This window comes from Doryrhamphus excisus, chromosome 23 (genome assembly GCF_030265055.1).
Source record: "Doryrhamphus excisus isolate RoL2022-K1 chromosome 23, RoL_Dexc_1.0, whole genome shotgun sequence".
In the NCBI taxonomy this organism is placed as follows: domain Eukaryota; kingdom Metazoa; phylum Chordata; class Actinopteri; order Syngnathiformes; family Syngnathidae; genus Doryrhamphus; species Doryrhamphus excisus.
The window spans coordinates 2,789,375-2,803,146 of record NC_080488.1 but is presented as its reverse complement, the minus strand read 5'-3'; the positions used below and the strand labels follow the sequence as shown (position 1 = coordinate 2,803,146).

Genomic DNA, 13,772 nt, shown 5'->3' with positions numbered 1-13,772 from the left:
TTTTTCTGGGTACATGATACCATACAGCATCCATATCAAACTTGCGCGGGCCGCACTAACATTAAACTTTCATATCAAGGCGGAGGCCTCAAACTAGTGTCCTGCGGGCCACATTTGGCCCGCGGGACGCGTGTTTGAGACCCCTGATTTACAACATATTGCGCAACTGCAGGGTCTTGAGACACATGCTAACTCGCAAACTAGAGAGCTAGCGACCTAAACGGTAGCCTTCAAGTTATTTCCTTTCAACTTAAATAGGCAAAAACTTACCACTTCCACACGGATAGGGAGGATAACTATTAACAGTTATTTAACCTTTAACATAAACATTAATCAAATGTAATCCATATCAAACTTGCGCGGGTCGCACTAACATTAAACTTTCATATCAAGGCGGGGGCCTTAAACTAGTGTCCTGTGGGCCACATTTGGCCCGCGGGCCGCGTGTTTGAGACCCCTGCTCTATAACATGTTTTGTCCTTGCAGATGTTTTCTTTGCCTTTGACCTTGCCGTTTCTCGAAACCTTGCATTCGGCCGCCATGACTCGGATTTAATGGTTCTTTTGTTGCTATTGTCTGGAGATGTAATTAACCATCTGAAAGCACTTGACAATCGCATTCGCCGGCTCATCTTCCACATGAAATGCGCTCATTGTGACTTTTCCTGGTGTTGAGATTGATATTGTGTAGGGGGGGGCACAATTTGAACAATGAAGGTGCTCCTTCGGCCAACAGGTGGCAGTGTAAGAACAACTAAATACCTGACGTGCCCTTTATTTTACCATTTTAAAACCCTTCTAAGGACTACAATGTAAAACATATAATAGACGTGAAGGTGCCATATTGTAATCTGGCTGCATTTCAATGTATCCTTAATCATAATGCGATGCTTCATTCTAGTCGTGTGATGAGTGTTTCCATGGAAACCCTCCACATTATTCTCCACCTTGCAGCCTTCACTCCTTTCTACCTTCATGTCTGTCACAAAGATTGAGGTTCTGTTCCTCAGAAGAAGACACCCAGAGCGACACGAGCGCACAGGTAAGAACAAAATTCATGTTTTTAGCATCCAAGTGGAAGGAAATTCAAATATACTTGATAATAGATTTTTCTACAGGACTACCACAGCAGTCCATCATGCCACCGATTACTCACCTGACACCCAACGCCACCCAGACGACCTTTCACCCTGGGAGGGAGGTGCACCTCCAAGTGCACACCATCCTGATTGTGGTCATGTTTTGTGCGGTCTGCTTCCTGCTGCTATCGGCTTTCTTCTTCGCTTTCTGCTTCCACTGCTCCATCGCGTCGACGCCATCACCAGACCCGCACAGCGCCACCAGGGCCAACTTCGATCGAGAGGACGCCACGTTCAAGTGCACCTCGTCTGACGGCCTGTCAGTCGGGAATCGTGTCTGATTTAATTTTTAGTCATATTTACAGTTGCATTACACAATAAAGGATACACAATCACAGAAGATAAGCCATTTAAGACATAAATAAGATTCCTGCTTGTGTGTTGAAATAAATGTCTTTGAACGTGTGCACAGGAAGTGACATCAGGGATTCAGATTTGAGTTTTAGCTGTATAAGGACCACAACAGTAACCCATGTTATGATGATAATCATTATTGTTATGCTATTATTATGCCTGTTGTGAGATAATTCCCCCACAGTAAAAGCCTGTTGTTCCGATGATCAAGTCTGGTGCATGTCTCCTTAGTGACACCTGGTGGCCAATGTAGACTACTACAATATCTGTTAATGGCTTATATTGTATTTGTACAGTACATTTCACTTCATGTAGCCATTTTTATGCTTGAAAAAGCTTAATTTAGATTACATAAGATTTGCTTAAACGTGTATGTTTTTGACCAATGACGTCTCATCAACCACGAAACACAATTATTTATTAATTTTAGAAAAAGCTACCCAGAGTAAAGGAGTGAATAAGTGTTTTAAACGCGAAGTGACGAGGGACGGATGTGTATGCTTTTTATAGGACAGCTATGTTACATTGTGCTTTTCCACGCAACTTTGCGTTTCTTTAATGTTGTTGCTTGACATTACATTCACTTATGTGATATTACGCAAAATTAACATTAAAATAGGCGTCTGTGCGTGAAGTTTGCGTGTTAGCATGTTAGCATTTGGGATGCTGAAAAGTGAATGGGGTATCAAATTAAGTTAAAGTCATGGTTTATCAGATAGAATTAATCAAATTAATTCAGCATTTCTAGAATTCCAACCTTTTGTGTGATGGTTAGCGTCCTTCTCTGCCTTTTAGGCTCAGAGCGTTTCGTCGACATTGTGTATTTTGTCGGCAAGAAACTTACAAACTCGCTAGTTAGCTAGCTAGCTAGCTAGCTTGCGAGACACGGTCCGGCGCCACGAATGAAATTGATTGACAGTTTTCTCCAGCCAATCAGGACGCAGAAGACAATGCGTGGTGCAGACAAACAAGATTAAAAAAAGAAACACTCAACTTCCCACAATGCAATTTTTCTTAAAGGGTCAGACTCAGCCTGAAACAGCGTTCATAGGTTGCAATAAAAAATAAAAAAAACACTAAAATATCCCGTGAAAGCAAGAGAACAATGTACTTACGTTGTAAAAAAGCGTCATAATTAACAACAAGTCTTTAATTATATTGATACACAGAGGAAGGACAAAGCTAGAGTAAAGCTGTGCTCAACCACATGGCAGTCAACACTTTTTGGTGCGAAAACTTTTATTTCTATGCAAATTAAACCAATAGGTATGATTTAGCTATGCGGTAAAATGCCACATGCTACTAGGAAAGGTTTCAGTCTATAGTGCAACCAAAAAAATAATCCAACATTATCAGATATCGGGGTTTTGAGTCGTACACAAAAATAAGCATCAGCTAGCATCAGGTTGCCATCATCTACAGTATATGTTAGCATGTGAGAGTTCAAGACACGGAACACATGGCGCTCTTGGAGCAGCGGGAGTCACAAGAGCTGTCACGTGACCCCGTGATGGAGTCCCTGCCGTCAGACTCTGGTGACTCCAGCTCCAGGTGAGCGTCCTCCAGGCCGTCCTGCAAAGTGTCTTTGTAGTGGGACTGGGGACACCGAAACAATGATTGGTAACTTTGGACAAAGCATTACAACACGTTTTGATTGCATCATCCTGATCATACCTTATGAACTGACAACTCCTCCACCCGACACTCCTCCATGGACTCCTCCAGGGAATGGCCGGAAATTTCCATCTTGATGCGATGAGAGTGAATGGACTTGACGTCGTCCTCATCCTCACCCGCCACCAGTGGGAACACCTGGACAAGAGGATCGAAACGAGCCAAAAACTAGAAAGGCACTCTAAGAGCGCAGACCCCTTACTGCTATTCACATCAAAATAATAACCCTACATTTTTTGGATATCCGAGGGTGGGGAAAGACAAAATAAGAAGTCAAAAAGTTACCACTTCCACACAAAATAGGAGGAGAACTCATTCATTCAGGGTCACAAGGGTGGTGGAGCCTATCCCAGCTGTCTTTGAGCAAGAGGTGGGGTCCACCCTGGACTGGTGGCCAGCCAATCACAAGGCACATATAGACAAACAACCATTCACACTCACATTCATACCTATGGACAATTTGGAGTCGCTAATTAACCTAGCATGTTTTTGGAATGTGGGAGGAAACCGGAGTACCCGGAGAAAACCCACGTATGCACGGGGAGAACATGCAAACTCCACACAGAGATGGCAGAGGGTGGGGAAAGACAAAATAAGAAGTAAAAAAGTTACCACTTCCACACAAAATAGGAGGAGACCTCATTCATTCATTCATTAATTTTCTACTGCTTATCCTCACAAGGGTAGCGGGGGTGCTGGAGCCTATCCCAGCTGTCTTTGAGCAAGAGGCGGGGTACACCCTGGACTGGTGGCCAGCCAATCACAGGGCACATATAGACAAACAACCATTCACACTCACATTCATACCTATGGACAATTTGGAGTTGCTAATTAACCTAGCATGTTTTTGGAATGTGGGAGGAAACCGGAGTACCCGGAGAAAGCCCACGCATGCACGGGGAGAACATGCAAACTCCACACAGAGATGACCGAGGGTGGGGAAAGACAAAATAAGAAGTCAAAAAGTTACCACTTCCACACAAAATAGGAGGAGAACTCATTCATTCATTCATTTTCTACTGCTTATCCTCACCAGGGTCACGGGGGTGCTGGAGCCTATCCCAGCTGTCTTTGATCAAGAGGTGGGGTACACTCTGGACTGGTGGCCAGCCAATCACAGGGCACATAGAGACAAACAACCATTCACACTCACATTCATACCTATGGACAATTTGGTGTCGCTAATTAACCTAGCATGTTTTTGGAATGTGGGAGGAAACCGGAGTACCCGGAGAAAATCCATGCATGCACGGGGAGAACATGCAACTCGGGTCTCCAATTCCAACAATTCCTGAAAATTTCATCCAAATCCATTAAGAACTTTTGAAGTTATTTTGAAAAGCTTAGTGCTGTGCTTGGTGGAGGTAATAAAAGTTCAGGAAGCAAATAGTTGAGATGAAATTCTTCCTACCAGTCCTTCCTCATCGCCTGTGGCTTCAGGCCCGGTGAGGGTGGCCTTGCTGATGGCCTTACTGATGGTTTGGGTCTCAAACTGAGGACACGCTGCTTGAGCGTTGCCGTCCTTGTCCCGCTTTCCTTTCAGCCAGTAGGTCTCAATCTCAACATTGCCCTGGAAGATGGACGGATGGAAGGAATAGTGGATAACTCCATACTTGCCGTCTTAAGAAAGGAAAAAGTTCTTCTTGTTTGAGTTGGAGGAAACTTTCTTGGCATTATTAGTGAACATAGTCAAGGCTCAATGTCACACAGCTCCACTTTCCGGCGCTGGATGCTAAACATGTTCACTGCCCAGAGCCAAAACATTGCTAGCTATTATATTTTTGCAAATAATTCTGAAATATTTTGTTGGCTACACATCTCGCATTTGCACCAATACGGGGGGCCTGAGGGAAGGTTTTGTGTATGCAGATACATATTTATATTTACTGTTGACACTTTAGCACACTGTGTTAGTCACATGTCCTGCAGCACTTCATTATGTTGTCATGGCAGATAAGCACATGTGATTTATGCGGTGGGTGTTGTTGCCACGGTGACTCATTTGACCCTTGACCTTGATGGTAATGATGCCCCTTCTTTCAAAAATAAAGTGGCTTCCTTTCAGGTGCTCGTAGGTGGCACTGCTGAGCTGAATATGCATCTCCTGGTAAAAAAAAACACACACAAGGGGCAACAATATTAGATATTTGCATGGCATACATACATTTCACTGTGTTGTGTTGCGTTGCTACAACAACTACAATGCGCTATGCCATATTACATGAGGTTACATGTCATTAATTTATGTTCCATTGCACTACACTGCATTGTGTTATTCTGTTTGGATAATAGCTAACTGGGCAAAATATACATTTTTTTTCATACGTCACACAGGCAAGAAAATCATACGTCCGTTTGTGACCGAGGCTCAGTGGCGTCATTAGGCCTATTTTAGGGGGACTTTCCATCCCCCTAAAACAGGGGTCTCAAACACGCGTCCCACGGGCCAAATGTGGCCCGCATGACACTAGTTTGAAGCCCCCGCCTTGATATGAAAGTTTAATGTTAGTGCGGTCAGCGCAAGTTTGATATGGATGTTGTATGGTATCATGTACCCAGAAAAAATTATTACGTTTGATTAATGTTCATGTTAAAGGTTAAATAACTGTTAATAGTTATCCTCCCTAACCGTGTGGCAGTGGTAGGTTTTTGGCTATTTAAGTTTAAAGGAAATAACTTGCATTATTAGAGTCCTGTAGACATGAAAAAAACGACTATAGTCACATTTATACTCTTTTTATTTACAACATATTGCGCAACTGCAGGGTCCTGAGACACATGCTAACTCGCAAACTCGAGAGCTAGCCACCTAAACGGTAGCCTTCAAGTTATTTCCGCACTAACATTAAACTTTCATATCAAGGCGGGGGCCTCAAACTATTGTCCTGTGGGCCACATTTGTCCCGCGGGCCGCATGTTTGAGACCCCTGGTCTACTACATTCATTCATATCCTGTGCATCTCCAGGGGGCTAAGCCCCCCCCTGTACTCAGAACCTAGTGACGCCCCTGCCTAGGGTTAAGCTACAGCACATTAGGCGACATTGTGTTGGGTTAAATATAATATGGGTTATGTTGCATGGTGTTATGCTATATCATGCTACACTACATTGCATTATCTTGTGTTGGACATTGCCATGATATGCTGTGATGCAATATAATGCACGAATCCCCCTACTCACCTTTCCGTTGCTCTCCATAGCCGACGCCGTGTGCACCGTGTCGCCATGAAGACCGTAACGTGGCATCTTGTGTCCCACCACACCTGCGACTACCATCCCGGAGTGGATGCCTGCCAAGGCAACATCATTCTGGGATGCAACACTACATTGAGTCTTCAATTCAGTACTTTTTAAAACGTGAAGCGAGCGCTGCGGGACCCACACGTCCGACCTACCAACACGAATCTGTATATTGTTTCCATTTGAGGGGTCTTTCAGGTGATCGATGGAGCGCACCATGTCCAACGCCATGTCGCAAATGTTGTGCGCGTGATATTTAGTCTTCTCCGGTGCCCCTGCCACCACCATGTAGGCATCCCCAATGGTCTCAACCTTGGTAGGGGAAGGGACAGGACTTGAGAACATAAGTAAAGGAGATAGGACAGAGGAAAGGAAACGCACCTTGAAGACTCTGTGCTTCTCGCTGAGTGTGTCAAAGAGCGTGTACATGGTGTTCAGCATGGAGACCACCTGCATGGGGGTAATGTGGCTGCAGATGCGAGTGAATCCCACCACGTCACTGAAAAGAATGGTGACATCTGGGAACACCTAGGGAGGGGGGGGGGTGACCTGTGCAGGACTTCCTTTTTCACAAAACTAGAACTAGAACATGACCTGGAATGAGGAGCATGGATGCTCTTTGTTCTTCTGACCTCACAAGTGTTTACAGCCGGCTCTCCCTTACGCAGCCGCTTAGCCACCGGCTTGGGAATCATTCTGTACAGAAGGTCGTCGGTTTTCTTCATCTCGTAATCCAGCATCTTCATGCTCTCTTCCAACTTGCTGGACTTCTTTTGCTCCTGCATTGGAAAAAAAAAGCCATTGTGAAGTGTCATCGGTATAAAAGGGGAGCTGCTTTTTCACCAAGGCGGGAACCTGTATGAGTGCTCTTTTCAGCTCCTCCGACTGCTGTGTGCCCGCCAGCACCAAATCCCGACTGGAGTCGTGCATGCTTAGGTCATTGATGTAGAGGCCTGTCTTGAACATAGCACTCAGGCTCTCCATCCTGCATACACAGTTGATTGAATGGAGTTCAAATGATCATGTTCACAACAACATAACAGTAGCATTAACGTTGAGTGGTAAGATTCATTTTAGCTCGATATTTCTTCTTCTTCTGTTAATATCCTCTTACAAATCTAGGGTCAGAATTTGTAAGTCACATGGAATGCTACTTCTACTGGTCCTATCTCATATTAACAACCTCTACACATCTATCTCTCTCTGAAGAGTCTTAAACCAGTCATGATGTGCTATATATATCACTATATTGACACTTACTATGGTACCCCAAAAAAAAACTATATTAGGAAAGCAGGAAGTGAACAAATGTAACAGTTACTGATTGTACCAGATAGAGGGGTAGGATTTAATAAGCTTTTTAATGGTAATAGTTGTAATGGTAATGGTTTAATTTCATTTGAACATGCATCAGATTACAATTGAATGCATCCCATAATCAGTTCACAGTTTCACATGTCCAAAAGGAGTAGGAAGAAGCAAAGCTTATTAAATCCTACCCCTCCATCTGGTACTTTTACAATCAGTAACTGTTACATTTGTTCACTTCCTGCTTTCCTAATATAGTTTAAGTTTGTTTTTTTAATTAATTTTAATTTTAATTTTAATTTTAATTTTAATTTTAATTTTAATTTTAATTTTAATTTTAATTTTAATTTTAATTTTAATTTTAATTTTAATTTTAATTTTTATTTTTTAATTTTTATTTTGTCACGTACCGAAGTACAAGGTGATATGAGCATCCAATGACATAATGGGTACCATAGTAAGTAAAACTAAATGAAATGAAAATACAAACAAACAGAACTAAAACCAAAACACAGCGAAAAACGCAGCAATGTATAAAAGTTCAACCAGATTCAAATAGGTTGGTTTTAGTTGTTTTTTGAAGTTGGGTACCGCTTCATATCGCAGGAAGGCTTCCAAAGAATGCGGCTTCCACGCTGTTCCACCACAGGCATGGCCGCATTTCATTACAAAATTCTAAAAGTTTTAGAAGAGGAAAGAGAAGAAGGATGTTTTTGGTGATGTTCTGAGAGGAAAAACACTCTGGTTTGCAAATGGGTTCCCATTAGGCTCACAAGAGCTGCACTGTCTGATTACAAGCTAATTAGCAGTTCATTTCATGCATGGCGAGAGCTGCTAGAATGGGCCCCTGCTCTGATTCCCTTTTATTTGCACACTCACTGTCGCTCTCACTGCACAATGTTTTGCTTTACAATGATTAATGAGGGCTTTTGTATCTTCTCTCTGTGTGTGTGTGTGTGTGTGTGTGTGTGTGTGTGTGTGTTATTCTTACACAGGAGTTCCCAGAAAGATGATGGACTCCCACTCAGGCATGTATCTCATTTGTCCTTTCAGTTTCAGGCAACGGCTCCCGTCGCCCCAGCTCTCCATGGCGTTAGCGCTGTTCCCGTCTAAGATAGAAGCACCGTGAGATGTCTGCAAAAACGCACTGTGCTGTTTTACGTTGAAACCGGAGAGGTCGTGACCTTTATAATCGTCCCCTATGATGGACTGGAAAGCCATGAGCTCCACATCCACATCAGCGGAACGGTTGGCATTTTCATAGTCGGAATCTGCAGAAAACACACAGATGCATGCATGCACGCACGCACGGACGGAACAAGACGAAAGCTCTCCTGTGTTTCTACTGTTCTCCTGCTAAGGAACATGCAATGGCGGCTTTATGTAAAAAAAATATAATCTCATGCTAGTGAGCCCTACACCAGACACACACCCCTGCGATTGTTTACATGGCTTCCAGGCTTACTCTGGACTCGGTTGTGGAGATTCCTCTCTCTCTTCACGGGTTCCTTGGACATGATCTCAAACAAGTTGTTGGGATGGGAGATGATCTAGATGCACACCAACACAGACTCTCTTGAGCATTCTTGGGAATGACACCGGAGCGACGGTCATCACATCTAACCATGTTCCATGTGAACTCCACCAGGGGGCGAGCCAGCAGGAAGGCATCGTTGATCTTCTTTCCATCCAAATCAGGGAAGACTGTCGCTAAGCCGGAGCCAACATTGTGCACCACCATGTCCTGGACGCCCAAGATAATGACTCTGTCTTCTCTTGCATGTAATAATTAAGTCCAGAAATGAGTTTTTTTTTTTTACCTGTCTGAAGACGATGTTAAAAGGAAAGACCTCAAAGAAGAAATCGGAGGTGATTGGCAGGATCTCCTGCTCTTCTTCGTCCTCCTTCATGATGTAGCGGTAAGCAGAGTTGTCAAAGTTCAACCTGAAGGAACACAAAAACAGACCAGCATGGGTAAAGCATATTGTGTAGCATTGCAAGATATTTAGCACAGGGTTTTTTTCATGGCCATGATGTGCATACGTGACCTTCTCACCACTCATGTGTGTTGGTGTCGAATGCATCACACAATACAAGAACCAGATCATGCTATTACGTATACCATATATGCTATATGAAATAGTTAATAAATAAATAGTAAATAAATAGTAAATACATAGTAAATTAATAGTAAATAAATAGTAAATAAATAGTAAATAAAAAGTAAATAAATAGTAAATGAAAAGTAAATACATAGTAAATAAACAGTAAATAAATAGTAAATAAAAAGTAAATGAAAAGTAAATAAATAAAAAATAATACATAGTAAATAATAAAAATAATACATACAAAATAATAAATACTAAATACTAAATATATGCTATATGAAATAGTTAATAAATAAATAGTAAATAAATAGTAAATACATAGTAAATAAAAAGTAAGTACATAGTAAATAAATAAAAAATAAAGAATAAAAAAGAAAAAAGAAAACAAAAAACGAAAAACGAAAAACGAAAAACAAAAAACAAAAAAATAATACATACAATGTAATAAATAGTTTGTCTTGGTTCTTTACAAAATACAATTGTAAACAATCTTGTACATGTCTGCTGGAAGGCTGGCGTACCTCATGGTGACATGAGAGTAGTCTCCTACCATCTGCTCAGACAGCACCTCCACATGGATGTCTGTGTCATAGAACTGCTTGCCCATCTGCCTCAGCTGACCCATGGCGTAGTGCAGGTAGCCCTTGCGCTTACTCCTGCACATAACAACAAATCAATCAAAAGGGTTTGTGCATGCAGTAATAGGGTTGCATGCATTCAAGAAGAGTGTCTCAGACCTGTAGTGCAGGGTGACTCCCGTGGCCGACTCTTCCTGGCAGAAGAAAGTCGGGGGCTGGACTTTGGGGTAGCTGAAACGCAGATACTCGTGGAGGTTGTCCAGGCCGTTAACAAAGTCACGGACATGGCGGCCAAGCACCTAGAAGCAGAAACATAAAGACAACAAATCAGACCGACTATCCATACATATACGTATTATAGCTGTGCTACTCAATTAGTTTCTCTCATGGCCCCCTAAGGGACATCATTTTTTTCGCACGGCCCCCCTCTGAAATACTACATTCCACTGTTCTCAAATATCTTAATTTTTATTTTTCTATACACAAAGTAATATAAAAAAAATAAACAAATTAAGAATAAACACAATAAATCAATCAATCAGTAATAAATAAGTAAAATAATAATACAAGTTTTAACAGTTAAAGTATTAACAGTTATTTAACCTTTAACATGAACATTAATGAAACTTAATAATTTTACCCAATTAGCAAGTTAGCATCGTACTCAGTTCCATCCGGCGTCGTAACTTTAACAACATGTTTGATGAGATGCTTTATCTTGACGTGTATTTTCCGTTTTATTCCAAATCATTTCCTGCATTTATTTTGTACCCAGCGTCATATAAACCTTTAGCTTCATTGCTAATCCAAAGCAAAACAGGGCGGGGTAACAGGGCGGGGTAACAGGGTAGTGTAACGGTATGGGCGGGCAAAAAAATCATGTTAATTGTGTCCGGTGTGCACACAGATTTAGGCTGTCATTTCAACATTGAACATTGGTATCATGTTGGGGGCCTCAAAGTAGCGTCTCACGAAGTTATTTTCTTTAAACTTAAATAGCTAAAAACTTACCACTTCCACACGGATAGGGAGGATAACTATTAACAGTTATTTAACCTTTAACATGAACATTAATCAAACGTAATAAAATTTTTTCTCGGTACATGATACCATACAGCATCCATATCAAACTTGCGGGGGCCTCAAACTAGTGTCCTGTGGGCCATATTTGGCCCGCGGGCCGCAAGTTTGAGACCTCTGCTTTATGTAGACCTATGTAAAGTTTCTATTTATCTCTAAAGATGTTTATGTTCACCTTGAGGATCCTGTCATAGCCGTACTTCCCCACAAAGCCCAGGAAGTAGACGCCCCAGGAGTTCATCAGCTCATTGTAGGGTGTTCCCGTTACTCCGCTGGCTGCCTTTGCAATCCGGGGAATCACACTCTCGCTATACACCTGCAGGTACACATCACCGGCGATGAGAATTTATGTAACTTATGTAACGGAAAATTACGCCTTTTTTGAGACGATACCTGGTGCGTGACAAAGGAGTGCAGCCTGACATCCGCCCTCTCTCTGACCAGCTTCCACACGTCGTCCCCGTACGACTCCTTGATGAAATCATGGAGGCTCTCGCACAGCAGGCCGTACATTATGACTCTGGAAATTGCAACTCAAAATGCAAAGACTTCCAATTCAGCACTCCCAAAGGCACCTGCAAAGTCAATGAGAAAAGTCCAGACTTCATCGAGCGCAATATATTTAAAGCCGTGAACTACCTGTGGAGTTCAGCGCTTCATCACTTTAGACGACCCAATAGGGTTCCATCGGAGTTTTAAAGGCGCTCTCATTATCAAGTACTTAAGTGCGTATGGCTGGGTATTGTTCCCGTGTCAGCTGTCAGCTCCTGGTGGCCGTGCAGCTCCATGTGACACAAACACACCACCGAAGCCGTCTCTCAAACACAGATGACACCAGTCAAAGGGAGTAAACATCCACTGGAAGCATCCTGTTATTGATGACCTACAACAAACATCCAATAGACCACAGTGCAGTTAAAGGGCAACAACTCTTCTTATTTTACGGCCGTCTGCAAATGATTCTTCGCGGCTTGAATGGCGACTTTTCTCTCTGAGGCCGGGAGCCTTTCTAATAAGGGATGGCAGGCTGGGAAGGTGCAAAAAATCGATATCTAATCTCAACAGAGATAAAAAGAAAAATAACCGCCCTTCCTTCTCGACGCCCGCTGAGTCCAATAAATCAATCTGTGGGGCACACCGCATCCACGTGATCCGGATAACTCTACATATTTCTGACAAATATAAAAGATATATAAGCACATTTAAAGAAAATGTAAATAAATAAATGTACAAATAAAAACATGTTAATAAATCAAATGAAAAATGTTTATGTATGACTGTGCAGTCAAACCTGTTTACGGGAAGAATTCAGCTTTTTTGTTTCCACCTTAGGGCTGCACGGTGGTCGTGTGGTTAGCGTGCAGACCTCACAACTAGGAGACCCAAGTTCAATACAACCCTCGGCCATCTCTGTGTGGAGTTTGCATGTTCTCCCCGTGTATGCGTGGGTTTTCTCCGGGTACTCCGGTTTCCTCCCACATTCCAAAAACATGCTAGGTTAATTGGCGACTCCAAATTGTCCATAGGTATGAATGTGAGTGTGAATGGTTGTTTGTCAATATGTGCCCTGTGATTGGCTGGCCACCAGTCCAGGGTGTACCCCACCCCCCTCTCGCCCAAAGACAGCTGGGATAGGCTCCAGCACCCCCCTGCTACCCTTGTGAGGATAAGCGGTAGAAAATGAATGAATGAGTTCTCCTCCTATTTTGTGTGGAAGTGGTAACTTTTTGGTTTCTTAATTTGTCTTTCCCCACCCTCGGCCATCTCTGTGTGGAGTTTACATGTTCTCCCCTTGCATGCTGTTTGTCTATATGTGCCCTGTGATTGGCTGGCGACTAGTTCAGAGTGTACCCCGCCTCTTGCCCAAAGTCAGCTGGGATAGGCTCCAGCACCCCCGCGACCCTCGTGAGGATAAGCGGTAGAAAATAAATGAGTTCTCCTCTTATTTTGTGTGGAAGTGGTAACTGGTGGTAACCAGGGTGTACCCCGAAGACGGCTGGGGTAGGCTCCAACACCGCCCTCGAGAGGATAAGCGGTAGAAAATAAATGAATGATTTTTTGTGTTTTAGCCTGAGTGGACCCTCCTCGCTTCCTCTTACTTGGGTACTTAGCATTTTTGCAACATGCCGCTCCGTGTGAGCGGGTTTTTTATTCATTGAAGATGTTATTGATTCAACATCAGCCACCATTGACTAATTGACTAATTCCGGTGTCTAATAAAGAAGAATAGAATAAAGCTGAGGTGTTTAAATATAATATTTGTGTGGTGGTTGGTTTCCCGGCCTAGTGTCA

The 13,772-nt window shown here is 42.7% G+C and overlaps 2 protein-coding genes across 3 annotated transcripts in view; both read right to left on the bottom strand.

Annotated features, from left to right (window-relative positions):
- rgs14b (regulator of G protein signaling 14b) overlaps nt 1–2,394 on the bottom strand; it is an 81,335-nt gene extending 78,941 nt beyond the window's left edge. The window contains exons 1-2 of the mRNA XM_058063977.1: nt 2,250–2,394; nt 1,156–1,395 (exon numbers count right to left, since the gene is read on the bottom strand). The gene's annotated coding sequence lies outside the window, so the exon portion shown is untranslated. The remainder of the gene's footprint in view (nt 1–1,155; nt 1,396–2,249) is intronic.
- A 274-nt stretch (nt 2,395–2,668) lies between these two features.
- On the bottom strand, nt 2,669–12,818 carry LOC131110526 (soluble guanylate cyclase 88E-like). Of its 2 annotated transcripts, XM_058063732.1 has the most exons (19): nt 12,120–12,816; nt 11,874–12,055; nt 11,656–11,796; nt 10,560–10,699; nt 10,344–10,478; nt 9,535–9,658; nt 9,339–9,458; nt 9,180–9,264; nt 8,899–8,985; nt 8,706–8,823; nt 7,262–7,391; nt 7,039–7,185; nt 6,788–6,934; nt 6,562–6,718; nt 6,347–6,456; nt 5,181–5,270; nt 4,578–4,736; nt 3,167–3,304; nt 2,669–3,088 (listed from the first exon to the last, which is right to left on the bottom strand). In XM_058063732.1, exons 2-19 carry the CDS (start codon nt 11,991–11,993, stop codon nt 2,936–2,938), a joined length of 2,301 nt encoding a protein of 766 aa, XP_057919715.1. In that variant the 5' UTR covers nt 11,994–12,055; nt 12,120–12,816; the 3' UTR covers nt 2,669–2,935. The 2 variants fall into 2 exon arrangements, with proteins under 2 accessions (XP_057919715.1, XP_057919716.1); XM_058063733.1 differs by lacking the exons at nt 2,669–3,088; nt 3,167–3,304 and having other exon boundaries at nt 4,592–4,736; nt 5,054–5,270; nt 12,120–12,818.
- Between the last annotated feature and the right edge of the window lie 954 nt (nt 12,819–13,772).